At 38.6% G+C, this 23,181-nt stretch overlaps 1 protein-coding gene across 1 annotated transcript in view; it reads right to left on the bottom strand.

Annotated features, from left to right (window-relative positions):
- Positions 1-23,181, bottom strand: part of LOC103917237 (potassium voltage-gated channel subfamily KQT member 1-like) — a 531,450-nt gene that overhangs the window by 441,749 nt on the left and 66,520 nt on the right. Inside the window, exons 6-10 of the mRNA XM_009324351.1 lie at positions 19,793-19,933; positions 12,499-12,609; positions 11,474-11,569; positions 10,481-10,609; positions 7,817-7,979 (exon numbers count right to left, since the gene is read on the bottom strand). Of these exons, the coding sequence (XP_009322626.1) occupies positions 7,817-7,979; positions 10,481-10,609; positions 11,474-11,569; positions 12,499-12,609; positions 19,793-19,933 (640 nt within the window). The remainder of the gene's footprint in view (positions 1-7,816; positions 7,980-10,480; positions 10,610-11,473; positions 11,570-12,498; positions 12,610-19,792; positions 19,934-23,181) is intronic.

The raw sequence follows: 23,181 nt of genomic DNA, 5'->3' as shown, positions 1-23,181 counted from the left end.
TTTTTTTTAACACAAATAGTTTGGCCACTCCAGCATTCTTCTAGGAAATGGACTTTGCTAGAAACGGAAATTCCTCCTTCCCTCCCTTTCAAAGCGTGCATTGTGTGCCCTTTTATAGACCCATGCATCTCACCAGCCTCCTATCAGTCCTGTTTGTGGCTCTCAGGTTGTTTCTGATCACTCCCTTACTCCTCAGCTATTTACTTTGCAAGCCCAGATAACTAAAAGCAACCCAACTTCAGTCTATCTTTCCCAAGCCTCTCTCTTCTGTTCTGATTTGACTTGCTCCTCACTGAATCATTAGCCAAAGAATAGCAAGTGACACAATTTGTAGCATCAATTTTAGCAAATTGTGTTAATTTTCAGTGAAAAGAAAAAAGCATTAACTATTTCCTGACATCATTACTGTCTTTACACTTTATGTTTAATAATTGGGCCAAACTTCCATTCTGCATAGATTTTCATCTCAAGTTTAGGTCATGAAAAAAAGCTCAATTTACCTGGATTGTCCCTATCTTTCCTACGTTTTGGAGAAGTGACAGCTTGGGATATTCATATGAATTCATCAAGGAGCTCCTATGTCTCCCAAATTCTTCTGTGTTGTCCTGTATTAGCACTTCTAGTAACAGGGCCTAAGCTTTGTATTGAGTTTTCAAGACCTAAGGAATGAGGCTTCTCAGGCCTGCTCTGTCCAAACTTTTCCTGGCCTGACTTTAAGTAATTTAGCTGTGCCAGCAATTTTTCTAATTGACCAGGTGTCTGTATCTAACTTGTTTTACTTTTGTTTATCTTTGTTGTACAACCATAGTTTTGTATCTACAGTAGCAACAGCAGTTGTTCTAATAGAATGAGATATTTACAACTAAATAATGACATGGTTTATAGAAATACAGGCTGGGTAGCGTATCAGAGGCCTTGAGAAGTGGAAACACAGGATGCGGTGTATAGGAGTACAGGCATGAGATAAGCGATGGGGCACAGGCTTGGCACTGGAGACCCCACAGCTATAAACAATTCACTAATGGTCAGTTAAAGAAAAATGCAGTCCTGGAGCAGAACAAAACTGGTTTTAAGGGTAACAGAGAACAAAGAAATACTATCTCACATATATAAAGGGGAACATATACACTAAATTCAGATGAAACCTGGAGCTGCAAACCAATGAAGAAATACGTAAAAGCGTGTTAGGAAACATTTATAAGTGACCCCAACTGGATCCCGGGAGAGGAAGAAACTATCACCACAAACATCATATTCCTCCCTGTGAAGGACACCAGATTTCAGCAACTCATTGTACCACTTCCCCTTCTCCCCTGCAGCAAATGAAACCTTAGGACCCAGAGAAGCATAAATGCTAGGAAAATAAGTAGAAATTAAGAAGTACATTACAGTTTTAATTGTATTTTTACTATTATTGCAACTTTTTAAATATGCAAAAAACATTGCATTTGATTCTTTTTTGTAACAATTAGATCTGGACTAACAGTGATTAGATCTCAGGATTTCAGTTATACTAGCGCTAAATTCTAGTTTTACTTTTATAAAGCGTGCTTCCTCTTGCTTATAAATACTACTTTGAGCATAACAATTCTTAGTCTTGCTTCCTACCGTACCTTATCTATTAACTCTGAGTTTCAATTCTTGAAGTCCAATAACTATTTCACTTCTCTCTTCTTCCCAATGCTGGCTAAGTCTATCATTTTATGGCTACTCTCCAACACACTCTTCATATTTTTAATCAAATCTCTAGCAGTATAACTCAAAAGTAGAACAGTCTCTCCTCTACGTCCACTCTCCACCTGCTGTACCAAGGCTACTGAAGGCCTAGCTGAATAATAGGTTTTTCCAATACATTCCTTCAGACACAGGTGTCAGGAAAACCCCACAAGGTCCTGTATTGTGAGAAGATTCTTCTGGTTGCTCAAACATAACAAAAGAAAAACTGATTTCCTGTCTTTATGGTCAACAGTTTAATTCTCCCTTGACACCCCTATGACAGGGTCTTGGATTTTCTTCCTTCCTTCTTTTGCCCAGAAACTTACACAGCAAGACTATCAGAGTGTATATTCTGGATCCAAGAGCAAAAGTTATCAGGGCCACATCAGTACCGTGAAACAGCTTACCAAAAACTATACAATTTATTAGGTCAGTTTAGTCTCACTTTAAAAAGCTGCCTTTGTTTTATTATTAGGCAACATGTTGACTCATTTATTTGCTTTTCTAGTTTTCTACATTTAAGGTTTTAACAGTTATCTGAAATATTAATTTTTGGCAAAACATCCTATTCTAGGGTATGCCCTCCTCTGCAACTCAATTATTTTTTTTCCCACTGCTGTGCTGATAGTGTCTTTTTTTCTAGTTCTAATAGTCAACTTCACCAGAACCACCACTGCCACTAGTCCACGGTGGACAGGACTTCTATTGTTCATTTGTATTTTTTAACTCTACAACACAAACTTGTCATTCACTATGTGCTTATCCTAAGCCAATGTCATCATAAAGCCTCCCTACTATGCAGTAAAGTTTTCTTTTGCTACTGAACAGCTAAATTCAGTCTTACATCACAACTGAAGTTAGTTGGAACATTTTCAACTAAATGAAGTTTCATCTAAATGTACTGTCTTTGATGAAGCAAAAATATTTTCTGGATAAAAAAGTCTAAACTCAGTTTTGCTGATATTACTAATCAGAAAAAGTTTGAAGGAGCTGCAAATACCTTCTCTCACTATGCACTCCCATGGTCTCTGGGACCATCTGGTACAAAGTCCCTGCTCAAGTCCAGTGTGACCAGTGATCTAAACTCTGGTCCTAAATCAGGCTGAACAGGGAGTTGAATAAATGCAGAACAAAAATAAATTTTTAAACCTCAAAAGCTGCCAGATTTAATCAGAAGTAAGAGTGAGTTTGGCAGAGGCAGCTGTTATCTTCCTCTCAGCCTCCAACTCCCCTTACACCACCCACCACCCCCAGTTCTACCATCCACTTTGGTCATGCAAGATAAACCACAGAATTCACTGAAAGTTCTCACTCAGGACAGCCAGGGCTGAAACAGTAAAGACTGAAAACTTTCTGGTAGAAGCACACAGGTATGTTTCCACAATTCCTACTCACAGACAAGTACCATTAGTACCTACAGGTCCTGAACTGACTGACAAATTTAGACATTAAACAGCCCTATGCTGAATATAGATTCTCACTGCAAAACCACCAGCATCTGCTAAACTCACCTTCTTAAGAGCATGACTTTTTCAGAAACATGGTATCTGGATACTCTCTCTTGCTAATTTGGAGCATATCTTTACTTTTATGCTTTTCTGATTTACTGACAGTTATGCAGACCCTCAAAAGCTTTGGGGTGTGCTTTATTCTGTTAATTTTAGCCACATGATTTTTCTCACCTTTCACTCAGCTTGTCAGCACTGGAATCTATGAATCCGCTTCATTTAAAATGTTTGCTTCTTTATATGTACTGCAGATTGTAATCCATCTACACCACTGAGGGAAAGCAGCCCTTTTTCCCCAATGGAAATGCAACCAGTTTCCAGGAACAACCAACCCAGTACTAGATAGGTGAATTCTGGAATGTCAGCATCTAAACTAGCATTACAGACAGAATAAATCAACATTAACACTATTACACACTTTATATAAGAGGGCTTACAAAGGTATTCTGGGGATCATTGAAAGTTACAGTTCTTTCCCCCCCTCCTGGTGAAAAGTTACTCTTGTGCAGTTTTGCTTTAAATATGAGGGTGGGGGGGGTGTGGGTGTGGGGTGGAATATGTCAGCATGCAAGAAACTCTAAAAAGCAAACAGAAAAGCACAGAAAAGTGATAAATAGGGAATTTTGTTTTTACCCCAGCGGAGATTTATCACTGTGAGAGTCTTGTGACTTTGACAAATTTTACAGTAATGAGTTGTGTATACAACCTACAATAACTGACAGAGAATAATATATTCCATCTGCTGGAGATGTCCCAGGAGGCTGACTTTCAAGGTCCAAAAACTTTCACATTTTTATAATTTTTTTCCTTCCCTAATAAAAAGCATTATGAAACAGCTATTCAGTTCATTTTGAGAAGCATACGTTGCAGTGAATAGCTGTTATTTGAAGATGAAACTCAAGTGCATGTAAAGATTTCAGTTACACTCAAATGTTATTTGTTTTTCTTCTATTTGGATCAGTCTCCGTGAACTGCCACTCACGCTTGCTATCACAAGTATCAAGATGGTAGTTACTTACGAGCCTTCTTTAAATCTTACAGGAACATTAAAGATGCCAGAGAGTTCATACATGTCTTGTCAACCTGATAACACCCTGCTGCAGGGGAATATGTACACAGTGGTTGACGGAAGTACAGGTAAAGATCAATTACAAGACTATAGAGAACAATTATGGCTATGATCTCAGGTGAGGATGAAGTCACTGAAGGTTTTAAATCACTACATGAAAAAATTAAACAATACACCCTGGTACGAAAGAGTTCCTCAGTAGAAGCAATAGATACCTGTGAAAAGAATATACTGCACTAGAGTATCTTCAGCATCACAGTTATTTTCCAGAATTGTTTTTCTTAAATCAATGTTTGTTTTAGCTGTTTCTTTTTAATTTCTTTCTAAATAGCTTCCTCATTTTGAGAGGTTTGACTTCAAACAAGGAAACTATTATTGTGGAAGACTTTTGGCCTTTCCATTCCTGCAAGGATGGTCAAGTTCTTAGGGTTACAGAGCACTCTACTTTAGTCACACCTGAAACCCCATGCATGGTCGAGAACGAAGTCAGGAACGTTTTTCCTTTTAGGTTATCAAGTTTGTTTCAAGATTCCATCATTTGTAGTATGTAAAGGTTTAGTTTCTACATTATGTACTATCCAATACATGTTTTTTATTACATACACAAGTATCTCAAACCTTAATGTTGATCGTATCGATAGGCTTTATAAGGCTTCCCTTTTCTCAAAACTTCTTCATATAGAAGAGGAAAGCATTTTTGCCTAGCTTTGAAAGATATGCCTCCTAACCAAGTTTTGAGGAAGTCAAGAGGATGCTGGGTAGACATGGATATATGAACAGTGTATGCTAAGAAAAACCTTGTTTTCATGAAAAAAAGGTATGCTCACACAATGCAGTTCCTGAATTAAGGTAAATCTCCCCTTTATCAAGGAAATTTTAACTTAATTTCAGTCTATTTCTGCACAGAACAAGGAATTTTCTTAGTGGGACTGTTATTCTGTTGCCTGCCCTTGTCAGGCATTTGTTTCAGGTCTCCCTACAGCCTCTCTCACATCTGAACAGAGCAGCAGGCTAGAAGAGCTGTTTTAAAGCAACAGCTCTGCTCCTCCTAGGTCAGGCCTATAAAAGTGATCTAATTCAACCTTGAAGTTTGCCATAATCTGTAAAACATCCAGCCCCCACAACCAATTAATAAAATATTCCACTATAGCAACACCGAAATAGAAGCTGGCATGGCCCTTTTCAATTGCATTTTTTAATTAACATTTTCTCTGCCTTTCCTACTTTCAGCTTTTTAAGAGAGGAAGAAAATATCCCCATTTACAGGCTCAAAGCCTAGTACTTCCATTTCCCAAGAATAGAAGCCTATTAATTCTGGCAAGAAGAACTTCACTGAGAGAAATCACGTTTAAACTTCTGAGAGGTGTCAAGAATGTCCAGTCAATTGAGCAATCGAGTTAGCCAACTACATTCCTGGAAGCTTTGCAACAGAAGGAATGAATCAGAAAATCAAATGAAGTGTGATTTACTCCTGACACTGGCTAAAGCAAATGTGAAAGAAAATGAAAAATAGATAAAACTTAATTGGTAAGGGAACAATATGCATGGCTGTCTCACAGAACAAGACTAAATTAGACCAGCTATAATAAAAGTACAAGAAAACATTTTTCAGAAAAAGTGGAAAAAATTCTTTCATTTTCCTCTGTTACCAAGCTGCCAGGCAAAAAAAGATACAGGCTTGTCTTTTCAATCTTTCCTCTGATGCACAGAGCTTTGCTCAGACCACCTATGAACATTTAAGGAACATAAATGAATAAGCGTGCACTGGCAGAGTCATGAATACAGACAACATAGTCCTCAACATCTTAACTGCCTTCAGTACCATTATAAGTTACACAACACTTTGCTGCTTCTGTCCATCACTGACTGATACCACACGATCAAAACACACTTGGCAAAATCTACTATTACATGGTCAGCAAGGGAAGCTGCACAGCTCTAATAAACATGCTGAGAATGAACATAGTATTCTGTTAAGAGACATGTAGTTAAAGCAGCAACTTTATTTATAAATCACACCCTTCATCCCCTTTCCCAGAATCCTATGAAAGCACTGGAAATACCAAACAACAATTAAAATACCACCATTGCTGAAAAGCATTCTGACCTCAGTGACAGGTGCAAGCTTTATATAAGATTATAAAACAGAAGGAAGAACATGAGGGGTAATGAAAACCTCCATCATTCCTCCCACAATGGCAGTTCATGGCTATCAGTTGCATGAAGCAGGGGCTTGAAGGTCTTTCTTAATCCCTGTGGGAGTCAGATGCTCCTACCCCTTACAGATGTGCCTCAGTATGCCACAGCTCTCAGATCCCTGCTATTCCACATCTGACTGACTGCTGTAGTATGGATGACATCGGTTACAGAGTTGCTAGATTGTATTGTCAATGCAAAGTCAGAGCAACCCAGTGAAACTCCTACCCTTTGATTGCATTCTATACAGAAGACACTACGTATTCCCCCGCGGACAAAAATATTTAAAGTACTTTTTATTAAAAAAACATCATGTCAAGACTACAGCCATACTCTCTCCAGGCTGAAATTGTGTGTCAGCTTCAATGTCACATAAAAGCAGCAATTTGATAAATCTGAACATCAACTCTCTATAAAAGACAGATGAAAACCTAAGTCAAAGCACCACATAACATACCTTTGACTAGGGCCAGCACCTTTGGACACCTCAGTTAACTTGGCAAGGCTTTGCATGCCCCTCTAGGCATGGAACATAACTCCTCAGACTATGAGGAAACAGTCTCCCCGTTTGAGCTAAAGATTCAGCAGATCCAGAACTAGCACAAGTTTCCCCAACCCCATCGGACAAAGAAAATCAATACAAAGGTGGAAAAATTAGCTTTCCAAAAACCCCTCACATTATAGTAAACAATACTATTTCATACCCACATTTCCACTACAAACAATTAAAAAAAAAGGATTTTACAAACAAAGCAGTATCTTAGCTCAGCAATGAAATTCAGCCAGTTTCCAGGTTGAGATACAACAGCCACTTATAGCAACAGACAATATTTCAAGTGAAGCAAGAAAAAAATCCCACTTATCAAAAACTCTTGGCTGACGTAGGCATAAAAATATTTAGCTGTTCCTATCACAATTTATTTGCACAATGTTTAAGAGGGTAATGTAAAAAAGTAAAGATATTTTTCCTGTTTCATTTTCCTTTCTTCAGGCTCTATGTGAGGTAAAGTTTAAAGGTGGGGTAGATCTGAGGAAGCTTTCCATCCACCTCTGAGATAGTTCAAAAAAGTAGAATTAACAGTGTATCCAACATCTTAATTGAATTAACTTTGGTAAACAAAGAAAGCCCTTTTGATGTTCATACCACATGAACCTAAAGATTTCCTTTAATTTATGTCCCCCTGTTTTTGTTATGCAATTGTCTTTGGTTTGAGGCATCTTGCTTTACTGATTAAAGTTACTTTTTCATGGAAATTTTCCCTTCATCAGTTCAATTCACTTTAACATTGTCTCTTAAAAAACGCTAACCTGAACATAAGTGAATTACCTTCTGGCTCATCAATGTAGAAAGACACGTCTTTTTTGTCTTCTTGTTCATCAATGTGATCATAAGTGATCTGTGGAATAGACAAGGCATTCTCTCCTGGGTTTATTACAGGTGCAGAACCATTACCACAGCCTAGTTTCCCTTTTCTTTTGTATCTTCTAGCCTGTGGTAGTAGAAATGGGATGATATCAGAAGATAATATAAAAAACAGAAAAGTAAACATGTGAACTTCACTATACAGTAAATTCATTTGAGGTTGCAATTTATTTTTTTTTTAAAGAATACAACTGAAATTCAGTGAAAGCATTACAACCTTGGTTAATGTTTTCAAAGTGGCTGATTCTGTATTATTAACTTAAATCTGGTGAGAATGTGATTCTCAGAAGATGTCTACTACATTCTGAAAGTCAGGTCTCAAGTAAAATTTCTCAAACTGGGTCCAAAACTCAAGGCACCCAAAACATTAATCACTTGAGTATATAACAGCTTGGCTGTAACATCTTTCTAAAGCTCTAATTAAACATAACCATAGACTTTGAATTATGAGCTAGGCACTGTGCAGACTTTTCAACTAAAGAAAGTTTCACCTTTTACCAAAAAGGCTGAATCAGGCACATCAAGAGAAGATAAATCCTTCCTCCTGCCTCCAACATTGAAGTTCTCCTAATTTTAGAAGCCTAAGAGGCAACCTAATAAACACCCTACAATTGGTACATAAGAACAAAAAATTAAGGTTTGGATTTAACTGGTTCCAAGCAAGGCTGGTCTCCACCTGCCTTTGTGACTAGAAGTGACCAACATAACAGCCACTCATATACTGACTACATGGCCTGTGCTGTCTGGCTCCTGGATGCTGCCACCACCTAGCTATAGAAATACTACTTCTCACAACATAGCATTTATTTCCAGTCCTCATGACTATCTACCCTTTGGCTCTAGTCACACCTGGTTCTACTACTCACACACCTCAAACCAGAGGTAAGAGGCATACTTAATTTGCCTGATGCTCCAGTAACCTTCTGACAAGGAGCTGAGATCTAGGGCCACTGCACTCAATTCTGCAAAATACTCTGGCCTCTGATGCGACCACTAAGCAGTTAGCAGACATAAACATCAGAGAGAACTAGTATTCGCACATATCAACACAAACAGCTGCAGGCTCAGTATATTCACAAACGCGACTATGCTACTTGCTCTAAGTAAACCAATTCTTATTTTATTATGGTCTGCATTCAGCCTTTTGGAATTCATTCTTCTGTTCAGCTCTGCAGCAATTAAACAAAAGCATACTTGAAATTAATCAAACGGGGCATGAAAAAATGGTAGAAATGGGCATTTACTGTAGATGGTAGATGTACTACCATGCATCAAAATGCTTCTAAAGGCAAAGATTATGGGCTCTCATAGCAGGAAAAGAAACCAGGAATTCTCTGGAGAGCAAAATGCTACAACATGCACAAGATGATCAGTATACATTTAAGTCTTTAAAATAAGAGGCTAGGTAGAGAAAGAAAGAACTAGTCTCCTTTGACAAGAGAAGATTATCCATTGGTAAGAGATGAAAGAACCATTACTATGTTCTTGAATTAGGGTTAGCTTTTCACAGGGAAGTTCAGGTTTAATAATATATTAGGGAAATCCCTCTCACTAGAGAAAACACTAAGGGCACTAAAAACTGTCTGTTTTTTCCAGCTCTCCCATCATGGATTGCTTGCTTGTTCAGCAACACATACTACCCAAGCCTTACGTCAGCTTTACCCCTTTCCTCCTGGTTTTTCTGCCTCTAATTATGAAGAGGCTAGTCTCATGGCAAAGTTACACTCTGCTCAACGCTGAGTAGGTCACACTGCTGTAACACCAAAACATATACATGCACACAGATCATGCTGATACAGCTTTCTACACATGCTGATACAGCTTTCTACACATGCTGTGGGGAAATCGTACTGCAATTCTCTGCTGGGCAACAGGCATCAGTGGGGTTTCACTGCCTAAAACCAGGCCTCTAACATCACTTTAGAAACCCTGGGTATCTGAGCTAGACCTGCCACAGACCTGGGCCTTTCCAGAAGGGGTGCTGAAGGCTAGGCAAAGTTGCCAATGAAACTACATAACTATGTTTAGGCAATCCCACCTGTGTAGACAAACACTATTCCACTTTACTGCAGCCACACCTCAGGAATTTGCCCAAATTTCTACACACAGACCCAAATAAAAGTACCGCAGAGAGAAGTACTTGAGCAAGAAAAGCATAGATACTGTCAGCCACATGTTGAATGTGAACATAAATTTTTAAACTAGTTTTCTCCTTTCTTCCTGTATGAACTACTATGCAAAATGAATGCAAAATGGGAAAGTGTCATCATTGACTTACACTACCCTTTGAGAAGGTAGAAGAAACTTCAATGCGCATTAAAAAAAAAGGAGAACTGGCACCTGTCTGACCACCAGGTCAAATTTAAAATTAGAATACATTTGTCCCTTAGGAATATTTTAAGGAAAACTAAACTAATTGTGCTGTGGCATGAGGAAAACAATCAGATGTCCCGTTACAAGTGCCTTTCAGCTCTTCAAATTTTTTGGTTACTTCCTAAGGGTTTTGGAAAGTTATCCCAATCAAATTAAAAGCAAGAACAGAATAGAGCTCTGCCAACTCTCCGTTACCTGTTTTCTCAGGCTAGGGCTAGATGGCGCTGGTGGTTTTTTGGGATTTTGCACGGCTGATGTAACGTAGATCTTCCATGTTGCGGTAGAACTGCAGGATTTCTCTGCTGCATAGCACCGCCACAGAGTCTATAATAAAACCCCAAACCAATAATCTCAGTGAATAAACAGTTACCGTTGTCCTGCAGAACAGGTAAGTCAGATTTTGCTGCAAATCAAACTGACAGCAAAATCTTCAATCAATGTAAACATATTGCAAAGGGTTCTGACTGCAATCACTGTGCTATACCACACACCACCATGCTTAATAAAATACACTCTTCCCTGTATATAACTGTGGCGAGCGTAATTTGCACCAGGAAACATACACTCAGCACACAGTGATCTTAAGTACGTTCTTTGTAGCGTTCTCCCTATGAGCTGGGGTCTAATCCTGCCCACAGTAAAAAAACAAACAACCCTCATAAAAGTGAATTCCCCCATCATAGAATACTGCTGTCTCCCTTCTTCTGCGGTGTGCTACATTTTAGTATTTGTGCACCATGCTATTGCATTCTTTATATTATCATATAGAATATTATGCTGGGACTTTTTTCTAAACTGAGGTGTGTGTATACATGTACATGTATACACATTCATCACCTCAGGATTTGGCAGATGCACAGGACCTAAGGGAATATAAAAAGGAAATTATGAATTAAAGATGATAAAGATTTTTTTTACTGTTTCACCAAATAGACTCATTGCATCCAGTTAGTGTCATTATGCCTGTGAATATCAGGTGATATGAGCCTCCCATGCTCACTCATAGGAGGGGGGACAGGCAATTAGCTAATTCTCCTAGTGACTGAAGTGGATCAAAAAGACAAAGTGGTTAAACACAAGTTATAGATTTATAATAAAGTCTAGTAACTGTGATTGTCAGTACTTTAACTACTAGGCCACACTCCCTCTCCAACACTCTCCTAAGCATTTTACTGTTAGGGGTCTTACCTGAATTAGAGAAGCTGCAGCTGGGATTTGTCTGTTGAAATGCTTCTGCCGTTGCTTCTGCTGTACTTTCAGGGCAAAACCAGACCCCAGAATCCCCTAAATATAACCAAAACTACTAGTTAGATTCCAATATGGCTTCACATGCCTAAACCAAATACTTAGCATATGAAATAAACATTTTATAAAAGACTTCTCTAGAAAAATTCTGAATTTTCAAATGTCCACAGTGACAGAATTCAATTTATTCCAACAAATAAATCTGAAATCGAGCACATTGATATTGGCATCATGTAACATCATCTAGATCATCACTGATCTACAGCTATTCTTTGCACTTGTTTTTAATTCCTTGCCACAAAAAAACCCACAACTAAAGCCAGAACCCAGTTTGAATTTTCCAGGCAAATTGAGAAAAGAAGCCAAAGATATGCTTTATAATTTCAGCATTTCTGTTAAAACTGATAGTTACTGAAGAAATATCTTGTCTTTTCTAATTGTTTTGATGTTGTCATCTTTATTTTCCCCCCATTCATTTATTTGAAGATCCAAAAAGCCCAAAGATGCTTTATAGTACCATGCAGGAAAGCAGATGCAGTTTGCTGCATGCACTGCCTGCTTCATGGCAGTGTTCCTCTCCTCGCAGGACCCCAAATTGTTCTTATGTAATCACAAAAACAGCATAAAAGAAGGAAGTTTCACCTCTGGCACTGACATGCTGATTAAAAAAAAAAAACCTCTCTTTCTCTTTACTTCACAGAATAGCTTCAGTTCTCTGAGTAGTGAAAATTATTCTTACCTCCTTTCTAGGCCGCAACTCTCTAAAATGACTGCAGTAAAGATACAGCAGTTTCATGCATTTGTGCATGTGTGCAAACACACAAATGTACACTTGAGGACGTGTACGTGCACATTCTGAAGCAACACCCAACCCCATTATTTCCTATCAAAGGCACCAATTTAAAACTACCTAATTGTGAGCCCAAGTCAGACAGACACTTTAATAAAGTGGTCCAAGTTCTACTTACCGCTGGCAGAGCAAAGAAAGATATAGCAAATACTGAAAAACAGGAAGCTACTGTCTTCCCAATCCACGTCTGGGGAACTTTGTCTCCATAACCAATTGTTGTGACCGTTACCTAGGCCAGAAACAAACATTTGATTCACTGCAATGCAGTACCTTTTTCCCCCAAAAGCAGGAAAAAAGAAAGAAAAAAAAGTAGAGAAGTATCAGGAGATATATATGGATCAACAGTGTTTGGATTTGTGCATAAGGAAACCATAGGAGTACACTAAACATCACTGCAGATTTATCCTGCTTTTACATTCTTCAGCAGGCATTCACAGCTGGCCACTGGTTTGGATACAACAGTAGTCTGGACCCAGGATGGCTGTTCTCACAGTTTGTAGCTAGCTGCTTCCACCTTCCGAAAGCTGCAAGGATTGTTGGCCCTGTGGGCTTGAAACTATAGGCTTGCAGTTTTTCTGCTTTTGCTTTTAAAATGTAGTTCCGCAGGGTTGAGAAGAAAGCCTTGAAAGTGCTGACTTGCACATAACCAGTGCACATACATCTGCCAAACTCTGTAGTCAGGCAGACACTAGCTGCAGCAGGGTAAGCTATGCCCTGTGCTGGCAGGAAGGAAAAGGGACAGAACTAACACCATCCCAGCTGAATCTTCATAGCAAGAGGAGGAACACACAACCATTCTAGGACATGTTATCTCCCAAAGCGAGTATCTCTGCCAGTAGACCGAGAGCTACATACAGCTGAGACCCACACTCAGCTTCTTTTCCTCCCCCCACAAATACAGTTCTTTGCCACTCAAAATTGTGTTTAAGCCACAGGATACATCATATTACTGTACCTAGATCTGCTCATTGCTTATCAGGGTGCAGCAAGGGCCAAGTACTCCGTAAGGGACGGGAAGCCCAGAGTCAAGAGATAACATAACCAGCAAGGCCGCGCCTCCCCAGTCAGGACCCAGTCCTGCAGCAGCCAAGCAAAGCACGTGCAGAAAACAGCCAGGTCCAACCAAGAATCCAGGTTATAAGGCAATATCACAGCAACGAGGCAGGTCCAATATCAAGCCAGAAGTCCACTAACAGGTCAGGGTTAGGATCAGGTCTAGTGGTCAACATGTGTTGACCATCAACAGAGATGAGGCAAAACCAAGATATCAGCCCGTGGGTTGCAGTCAGGATCAAGCAACACCATAACCAGACACAGCTGCAGTTGAGCTAGAGACTACCTCTCCTCCAGCAGAGTGCTGAGTTTAAATAGAGCCCCTGGGTGTGGCTAGAGGCCACAGATGATGCTGGTCAGGGTCATTAGGCCAATTAGTGCCCTCAAGGCCATGACAACAGCCTCCCCTCTCAGCAAGGCATGTCCTCACACAGGTCTAGGATCAGTTAAGGACTTACTGTAGAGGGACTAAATCACCGTGGGGGTGTCAGGCCACCCCTGGAAAGCCACAGATGCAAGGAGTGCCTGAGTGAGACAGAGATTTTGGGCTGTTCCTGATGAGCCCCAGCAGGCTAGAAGAGAATTCATTAGGAGCCCAGTGGTCAGTAAAGGGTTGCTGCTGTGGGGGAATCAGAGTCCAGGTGAAGGCCTGTCCATCAGAAAGGTTTGTAATGTAACAAGGGCCAGCTGCTCCCCAACAGAAGGTGATCCCAAGGAGGGATCTCAAGGCAAGCCAAGAGAATCCCACAGCGGGCCAGACAGGAGCCTCACCACCCTGGGCCAGCCCCACAGCAGGATAGACTCACAGACAGTGGCCATGTCCAACAAAGAGTCTAAATCATACAGCAGTATCAAGGTGATGAGGTAAGTCTGAGGTCAAGCATGGAAGGTAGCCCACAGGTTGAGCTCCAGATCACCAGACCATGGCTGAGTTGGAGACCAGCTCTCCTCCAGCACACCTCAGGCAGGAAATAAGTACCCAAGGCTGAGCCTAGAGGCCCTGGGCCGTGAGTGTTGGAGTGGCCCCAGGTGTGGCTGGTCAGAGCCATTAAGGCTTTTTAGCATATTCAAAGCCCTGAAACTGCCATAAAATGGTATGAGAAGGATGACTTGTACCCTGAGAAGTGGAAAGCTTCTGGTGAAGAAATGAAGAATTCTGTCGCCAATACCAACCGCTGGGGAGAGCTTTAAATAGAAAAAATGTACTTCTATTTGGGAGCACCAGCCCTAAACCCAGTCCCACTCCCTTCACTTTGCCTTGAATGGTAGCAGAAATACAGCCAAAACAGACTTAAAAGAATATGTAAATTTATACTGACTACCAAAGAAGATGTGGAAATAGTGCCTTTTATGGGAAAAGTTGCTGACAAATACTTAGATATTATGCAAAAATAGTCTTCTCAGAAGAAACTATCAGCAATAAAGGCATGGGAAGAAAATATTTCATCCTCTTCTCAGAGCAGTTCTACGGAGAGCTGGAAGGAAGATTTGCAGGGAAAAATGACGAACTACTATCAAACTGAGTTTTTCCAAGTTCAAAACAAATTAGGCTTGTGTTTATTCATCACTAATTTCTCAGTAGATGAAGTCAACTTTGTAGTATCTATATCCTCTAATGAATATTGTTATTTTGAACTGCAAACTGCTCTTAGCCGGAGCTCTGTCTTGCCAGGTGTTTGTCCAGATTTAATATGGCTTGCCTGTGAAGTGACTCAGGTGCTGTGTGCTACCAGCAGTACAAACAGATGGGCTTGCCAGCCCCCAAAATTAAACCAGACTCCCCAAAATTCAACTTTGAAATGCAGTATGTGTTAGTGGGGAGTGGAGGAAGTTAAAGCAGTGTTTCTTCAACGGCACTTCAGCTCCTCAGTGCACCCAGATGAACCCTTAAAGTCTGGGATTTTTCCTTCCTTTTCCTCTCTTTTTTCTTATGAAAGGCTTCTTGTTTTTTTGTGTGTGTGGTTTGTTGGTTGTTTTTTTTTTTTTTTTTGGGTTTTCCAGGAAGTTAAAGCAGTGTTTCTTCAACGGCACTTCAGCTCCTCAGTGCACCCAGATGAACCCTTAAAGTCTGGGATTTTTCCTTCCTTTTCCTCTCTTTTTTCTTATGAAAGGCTTCTTGTTTTTTTGTGTGTGTGGTTTGTTGGTTGTTTTTTTTTTTTTTTTGAGTTCTCCAGCACTCAGGACTTAAAAACAAACTGCAGTAATGTTGAGCTGCCTTAGCGTTACTATGGAAGACAGCATGAAAGCTGTAACCACAGAAAAGATGATTTTCCATTTCTACAGCAGGCATTTGGCTGGCAGATTCCTGCAGGTGCCTGAACATGTCTCAGAAAGTTTCTTTTTGGCTACCTTAAGAGGGTTCCTTCTTGGTAATCTAATTAGTGCATTGAAGTATGTGGAAAGGATTATAAATAATGTAATTCTCTGGCTTTCTTAATCACAACCAGAATCTTTTTCTGCTTGTATATCCAAAAGTTATTAGTTATCTGCTCAGAGAATGTTTAATAACTAGGCTTTGGAAAATGACACCTCCTTCGTAACACAGATTTACTATGGCACATTCCAGCTGGTATGCACATGCTCTAACACAGGCTCTGAAAACATGTATGTACACTTCAAAAAAGGAGGAACTCTAATTTAGTAGAAGTCAACAGAGCTTCTCACGTGCTTTAAGATAGGCAGGTGTCCTGAAGTTTGAAGAGTCAGAACTGCACACCTCAAAAAACATATTAAATATAAAGGGGTTCAAACTGCTACCTCTGGCATGGAAATTTACTGCTGGAAGTTCTGAGCAATTGATCCCAAGTTAATTGATCTGCCAGTTAACACCAATGTACTGGAGCAATTATTTAACTCAAGTTCAATGGTATAGAACAGTCCATTTTGCAGCAAAAACAATAAGCATTACCAACAGCAAGAGACGAGCATGGAAGAGCCAACAGAAGAGAAGCCTCCTACATGCCCTTCTTCTTTCCTCAAGAAAAAATACCCAGAAAGGACAGAAAAACTGCTGTGACATGGGTTACAATTTTAGCAGACTGACAGTGCTGTTGGAAATGCTTTTGCATGTGTTCTAACATGCTATAACTTCTGAAAGTGGCTTCATATAAAATAACACAAGCCTTCGATATGTCTTTGCAGTTTAATCTGTGTGCCTGCCAAATCTAAGTGAAACAACCTTGCATTTAACTGGAGCGGGTGAATGTAGTTAGCATTTAATTCCAACTCTCATTCATTCTTTATTTTCCCTTTTCTTCATATTTAAACCTTTCAGGTCATTTGTATCAAGTTCAGCAAGCTTGCACTTTCTACTCAAAGCAAAATGTTACCCATAATACACTCTGTGGTTTTTGTCAGACACATAAGACTTTCAAATACTTGCTACCAAGACTTTTTTTCCTATGGTTCAGTTTTGAAAGGCAAAAGTGAAATCAAATTTCACTCCCTAGTAACTCCACATCTGTGTTTCTATGTTACAGAAGATTTGAAAAGAAAAAGAAACTGATTCACTTTGTCCTTTGTCACTGTTCCCAGCTGTGAACTGCACCTGCACCGTGACTCACTAATGCTGAGGAGGCCTAGACGTCTGAAAAGCTTAAACAACAATTTAAACAGTGTTCTTCATGTGCCTCACACAGCTAGAGAAAGACAAAGCTGATTTTATCTTGCTATTACACAAAACAAGTCAAGTTTTGGAAAACAACAACAAAACCCATTGAACACTTCCCAAGGCATATACATACACTTTGAAATACAGATTCCAAGTCATCTATCTCAACAAGGTAAAGTAATGCACATTTTAAACTTATCTGCTGGTCTTCATAACTGAACTCCTTTTAAATTCCTTAAGTTCAAAATATTAACAAAATATGCTTGTATAAACACATCCTGACTTTTTTGACCTTAATTTTTTACTCTTTACTCAAATCAAAGCTGTAGCTTCTAGCATTTAAAAATATTTTGTAATCCATATCTAAACATTCAATGCAACTCATAAAGCAAGCTCTGGATAACTAGAACTAAAAACATAAAAAAGAAGGAAAGGTAGAAAAAGTACACTGGCTTCGTATGGAAGCTTTATGACATGCAGGAATACCCATGCATGAATACACATGGGCAGAACTGGATGCTAAAAACCATAGCTAGTTCCCAAACTGATTGCTGAAAATCCCTTTTTGTTTTCCACTGTACCTTGCTCCCCTTAGTTTGGTAAGTCGTTCTTCTTCCCTCCCATTCAGGTCTGAACTTGGACATTTCTGGCCTTTTGCAGTTACAGGCCTAGGAATTACTTTATGAAACACCAAAGACATTGTGCAGAGCACACATGAATCACCATCCTTCAATGATTACATATTAAATTAAGACCTCCTTATTAATAAACTATATGCTTTCCATTTCTTTCACTGGTGTCATTCTAATTCACATGGTGCTGCAAACCTCTTTGGAACTTCACTATGCTAGAAAAATTTATGAGATATTTTTCATAAATTTAGCTGAACTAGCACAAACTTTTATGGGAGCCCCTGATGCTGCTGAACTTCTCACAAGCAGCCCCACTTTTAATTAGATGTACTTCACAGACTATTCAGCCAGACCATTAGTAAAAACAGAAACAGTAGCTGCGTTCCACTGCGTTCAGTCATTTGAACACGGGTATTTGAGCTGAGCTGCTCAAATAATAGCAGAATAAGTGAGACTGTGTACTGGTTTGTTTTCTTAAAGTAGGCATGGGGTAGCTTTCATAATGTCAATTACACCCTAATTGTTTTACTTTTGCTTTTAAAATACAGCACAATCTGTGCTTCTGGGACATCTATTCTTTTCCTCCACTAGCTAGAGGTTATCTCATGTCTATAACCATGAGGTTTTATGTTCTGAAAATTTTATCATATGTCTATTGAGGACTTTAACAAGTGATTGTTGTATGGACTAGTTCATGGTTTCGTTTCTTCCCAGCACATAAGATAATCAGGTCCATCTGGCAATTTAGTGGATTTTTCTTTTTCACTAGATTCTTCTTGGCTTGTTTTGCACAGCCATAGGTGATACTCTGCAAATGAAAGGAATACCTGACAACCTAATGACAGGAATTTAATGTCTAAAAGATTTTTATATTGAACCATTTAAAAAGTAGCAACTCGGGCTACATGTAATATAATCTGTATTTCTTGAAGTAGAGGCTTACACAGCATCCATGTTAAGGATTAGAAACATATATCTATTAGGAACTTTTTGTCTGACTTCCCAGACTTTCTCACCAGTTTATTTGGATGCAGGTAAACAATTGGTTTATGGCCCAATAACTATAGTGGCATTTTTCAAGTCTATCATTTAAGAACAAATCCAGTTTATTGTTTTTCAAATCACTCTTGAAATATATCCTTCCCTCTCTGGAAGTTGGTGGCTCTGCATCTGTTCTAGTCCTCTCATTTTTCTCTGTCACTAACACTGATGCGATGGATCCTTGGGTTTGTTATAATGAGACAGCCAACTCATAAAACATATGAGGATCTCTAGTGGGGAAAAGGGACCACAAGAAAAGAGATGGATAATGCAACAGCTAATAAGGAAGGAAAACAGTGAGAAACATAATGAGAAGAGCCATATATATGAAGGGAGTGTAGAAACAATCTGGTCTCTTATTCTGTTCATAGCTATCTATTCCTTTTCAACTGATTCTGGGCATGCACGCAATAATTACCACAATGCTTTCAAAATCCCAGTTCCCCCTTAATGATATTTTTTTCTTTATTTCACCAAAGATTTGCACTGACCCTGACTGATGATTGATATCCGAAGTAGGTGATGAATCTGTGAAGCTTTGCCAGCTGCTTTTGATGGAGCTATTTACCTTTACACTGCATCATGGAATTATTAAAAAAAAAACAGGAACTTGTAACCTGCATCAAGGTCTGCATTATTATTGAGAGGGTGAGCTTTAGACAAAAAGATCTGAAAAAACAGAGTCATTAACCCAAGTTCCAAAAACAGAATATACTTTTAAAGTTATACACCTTTTGCAGATAACTAAGTAGAGTTTAAAAGAAGTGGTATAGGTTGTGAAGGGTATTTATACTCTTTTTGAAATGTGGATTTCAATGTGGACTTCTTGTATCTGTAAACATTCAATGTCCTTTGCTAAGAACTTGCTATCGTGCTTTCACAATAAAGTGTAATACCAAAATAATTTAATTGCATTTATTATTTTTTTCTTGTATCCTTTTTAGAAGGTTGTTGAGCTTCCCTACAGAAAGACGTTCTGCAAAGAAAGAAATGCCAGTTTTTTTAAAAAGATCACAACTTCAACAGAAAAACTTGTGCACTAGGCTTGCACATGCATTTTCTTGGTAAAGACTTACCACACCCCACCAAAGGGCATCAGCGTAGCTGGAGAAACCTGTCTTTCCATCCTCATTAACTGCATCTTTCTCAGCAAGATAAACAAAATAGGATGAAAAAATTAATCCCAAGAATCCAATGTACAACGTGGTTATGAGTTCCTATTAAAAGAGAAAGCAAAGAAGCGCATAAAGTTTACGTGATATATATTCTGTCATTGTAAAACATTGTAAATATTTGGGGGTTTTTTGCATCACAGTAGAAAAATCAATGTTACATTTCAGGTATGAAATTTGCTTCCAGTAAAACAGGTAGTTCAGTGACTTGTTTTCTATTCCTATCAGACTAAAGAATTCAAGAAGCCATCATTTATACAAGATCATTTGGACAGCTAAATGTAGGGTGAGACATCTCTTCTGTTTTATGTCTTCTGAATAGGAATCATTCCATTTAACTGTCCACTCAAAATACCAAGTGTGAATACATTTTAAAAATAGTAAAACAGCTTTAGAAATGCACTTTATGAACAGTACGCTAAAATAACAGTTAAGAAATAACAACCATGTCTTGTGATTATAACCATATCCAAGCAATGAACTTGTGTATCTGATATTTAGATTGCTTAAGACTGAATATTGATGCCTTAACAGTTTCATGTTACGATAAAATAAAATCTTAAAATAAAATACGTTAGGTAGGTGTAACCTCTACTTCAGTCCTGAAAAACAAAGACTGTTTGAGACTAGGCCAGTTTATTAGAAGGGACTTTTGTTAGGGCATGATACAGTGCTTGTGAATGTACCAGTTTCTCTATAGTTTTTTGGATAGGAAACTTTTATCAGAACTGGTATGTTTTACATACAGGATTGTTACAGTCTTCAGGAAAAACGTGCTTGTGCATTTAAACAAGCCAAAAAGTGTGGTGTCACAGATGCAAAAATGTGTAAAGCTTATAAAAGCAGCACTACATCATAATCAAATGAGATATTTACCTACCCCTCAGGAAAATCCAATACCTAGTTATGAGGGAAAATAGCTTATTTTAAGTACTTAAAGTTTACAATGCTTCAGTAGTTAACATATATTATTCCTTTATTTTCTTTCCACATATTTAGCCATCTTTATTATGAAATATTGTAGTACTACATCTTCATTGGCATCTTCCTTAAATTCTTGACAGAGTTATTTTTCTTTCCTTGGATCCAAACCAATACGGGAATTAAAATATTCCGATAAGATAAATTTAAAATTAATACCTGTCTGAGAAGGATTGCCTCTACTTATAAACTATGTCAGGTTTTCACAGATCTTCTGTAACACTCTTCCCACATTTCTTAAACCATTTTGAGGGAAGGTTCAGGTTTTATCATCAAACTTCCTTCAGATTTTTTTTATTTCTTTCTTTTCATTTCCTTATAAGAGCTTTCTGGGAACATGTAGCCCTGGTAGCTAGTAACTGCATTCAGCAGGCTAGATATACTCTTCCTTCTGCTATAGCACTAATTAAAATCTAGGTTCAGCAAGTTTTTAAGCAATCTTGGCACAAAGTGAAGTAGGTGTTTTTTCTCTAATCATTTAATAATGACCTAAATAATGAATTTTGATAGTATTCAGTTTTGGCCATGGGCAAGTCTTTTAATCTAAGCGTTAACTTTTTGCAGGCCTCTTTGCTAAACAAAGCAGCTGAAAGAGGAAATAAAACTTGGGTTTTCAGTAGTTCAGATTTCTATGCGGTCACCGTTCTTTTCTCATCTTTTTCTCTAATGACAATGGCACACTGTGTATTGTAGATATGACTTCATTGCTCTGAAAAGTTCCTTGTGTTTACACTTCTACTTTACTATTTGCATTTCTCTAAACTTTTTGGTTTGCCTACAAAATATTTTTTCAATGCAAGACAAAACTGTTTAACACCTGAGACTGTAAGTAAGTTCAGTGATCCATAGAAAACTACAACAGAAATGAAAACTAATTCTTGTTGCTTACAAAGAAAACACTCTGCTTTCTTCTCCAGTAGATTTGTGACTTCCTTCCACATCAACAGAAATCTTTTAGTTACACTTGGCATGCTGCTTACATCTCAGATATTAATAGATTTTACATGTTATCGAGGAATGGCCATCACTGCTTTCTTTTAATTTTGTCTCGGAGGACAGAGTTAGAGAGTGGATGATAATTGGAATACTTCTGTGTTAAATGCTGGCCTTTTGAGAAGCGGGCAGAAAAATATGCTTTTCAAAAGTGCTATGCATAGTCTTATGAGATCCTTTCAAAGTGGTTGAAATATCAAGAGAACTACACAGCTTATTTCACCATTGGCACCTCTCAGCTCCAGTCCTATTCATTTAAAGACTGAACTCAAATTTTTACGTAAAACCCGGATGAAATGTAATTGCCTTAGACTTATTCTAAATGTCACTCCATGTTACATATGTATAGAGAGACAAAATACTACATGCCTATATTTAATTATTAAGAACAATGGCAGCAATCTAATACATACTGCATTTAAGAGGAAGCGCACAAGAGAACGTACAAGATTTTATAATAATACATGCTTCAAGAAATATGGATTGGTGTCTACCAATGTCATATAGTATGAATTCATACATGATCTCAAAGCAGAGAGCATTTTGCAGAAATCAGGCCTTAAAGCTTCACATTTACATGATTTTTTAAATAGATAAGAGCTTAAGAATGAAGAGTGCTGCCTAATACAAATGACTGTTTTCAGTGAGGACTTTCAGATACATATATGCGAAGGAAACAGCAAGAACAAAAACCAGATATGCACAAAGGTAAATTTGAATATTGAGAGATGAGTAAACACGTTTTTTTAACTTAGACAGATTTATATTTTCAGTTACAATAAGGACCACACAATAAGGACCACACAAGCTGAGTGGTGCGCTTGACACCCCTGAGGGACGGGATGCCATCCAGAGGGACCTGGGCAAGCTCAATGTCATGGTTTAACCTCAGTCGGCAACTAAGCACCATGCAGCCGCTCGCTCACTCCCCCCCACCCGATGGGATGGGGGAGAGAATTGGAAGAGCACAAGTGAGAAAAATTCGTGGGTTGAGATAAAAACAGTTTAATAATTGAAATAAAATCATAGAATCATAGAATCATTAAGGTTGGAAGAGACCTTCAAGATCATCGAGTCCAACCGTCAACCCAACACCACCATGCCCACTAAACCTAAACCATGTCCCTAAGCGCCTCATCTACCCGTTTTTTAAATACTTCCAGGGATGGTGACTCAACCACTTCCCTGGGCAGCCTGTTCCAATGTTTAACCACTCTTTCAGTAAAGAAATTTTTCCTCACATCCAATCTAAACCTCCCCTGGCGCAACTTGAGGCCATTTCCTCTCATCCTTTCGCCAGTTACTTGGGAGAAGAGACC

The sequence above is a fragment of the Pygoscelis adeliae genome, unplaced genomic scaffold (genome assembly GCF_000699105.1).
Source record: "Pygoscelis adeliae isolate BGI_AS28 unplaced genomic scaffold, ASM69910v1 Scaffold65, whole genome shotgun sequence".
NCBI classification, from domain to species: Eukaryota; Metazoa; Chordata; class Aves; order Sphenisciformes; family Spheniscidae; genus Pygoscelis; species Pygoscelis adeliae.
Note: the sequence above shows the minus strand (reverse complement) of the source record. Positions and strands in the feature narration are given on the sequence as shown.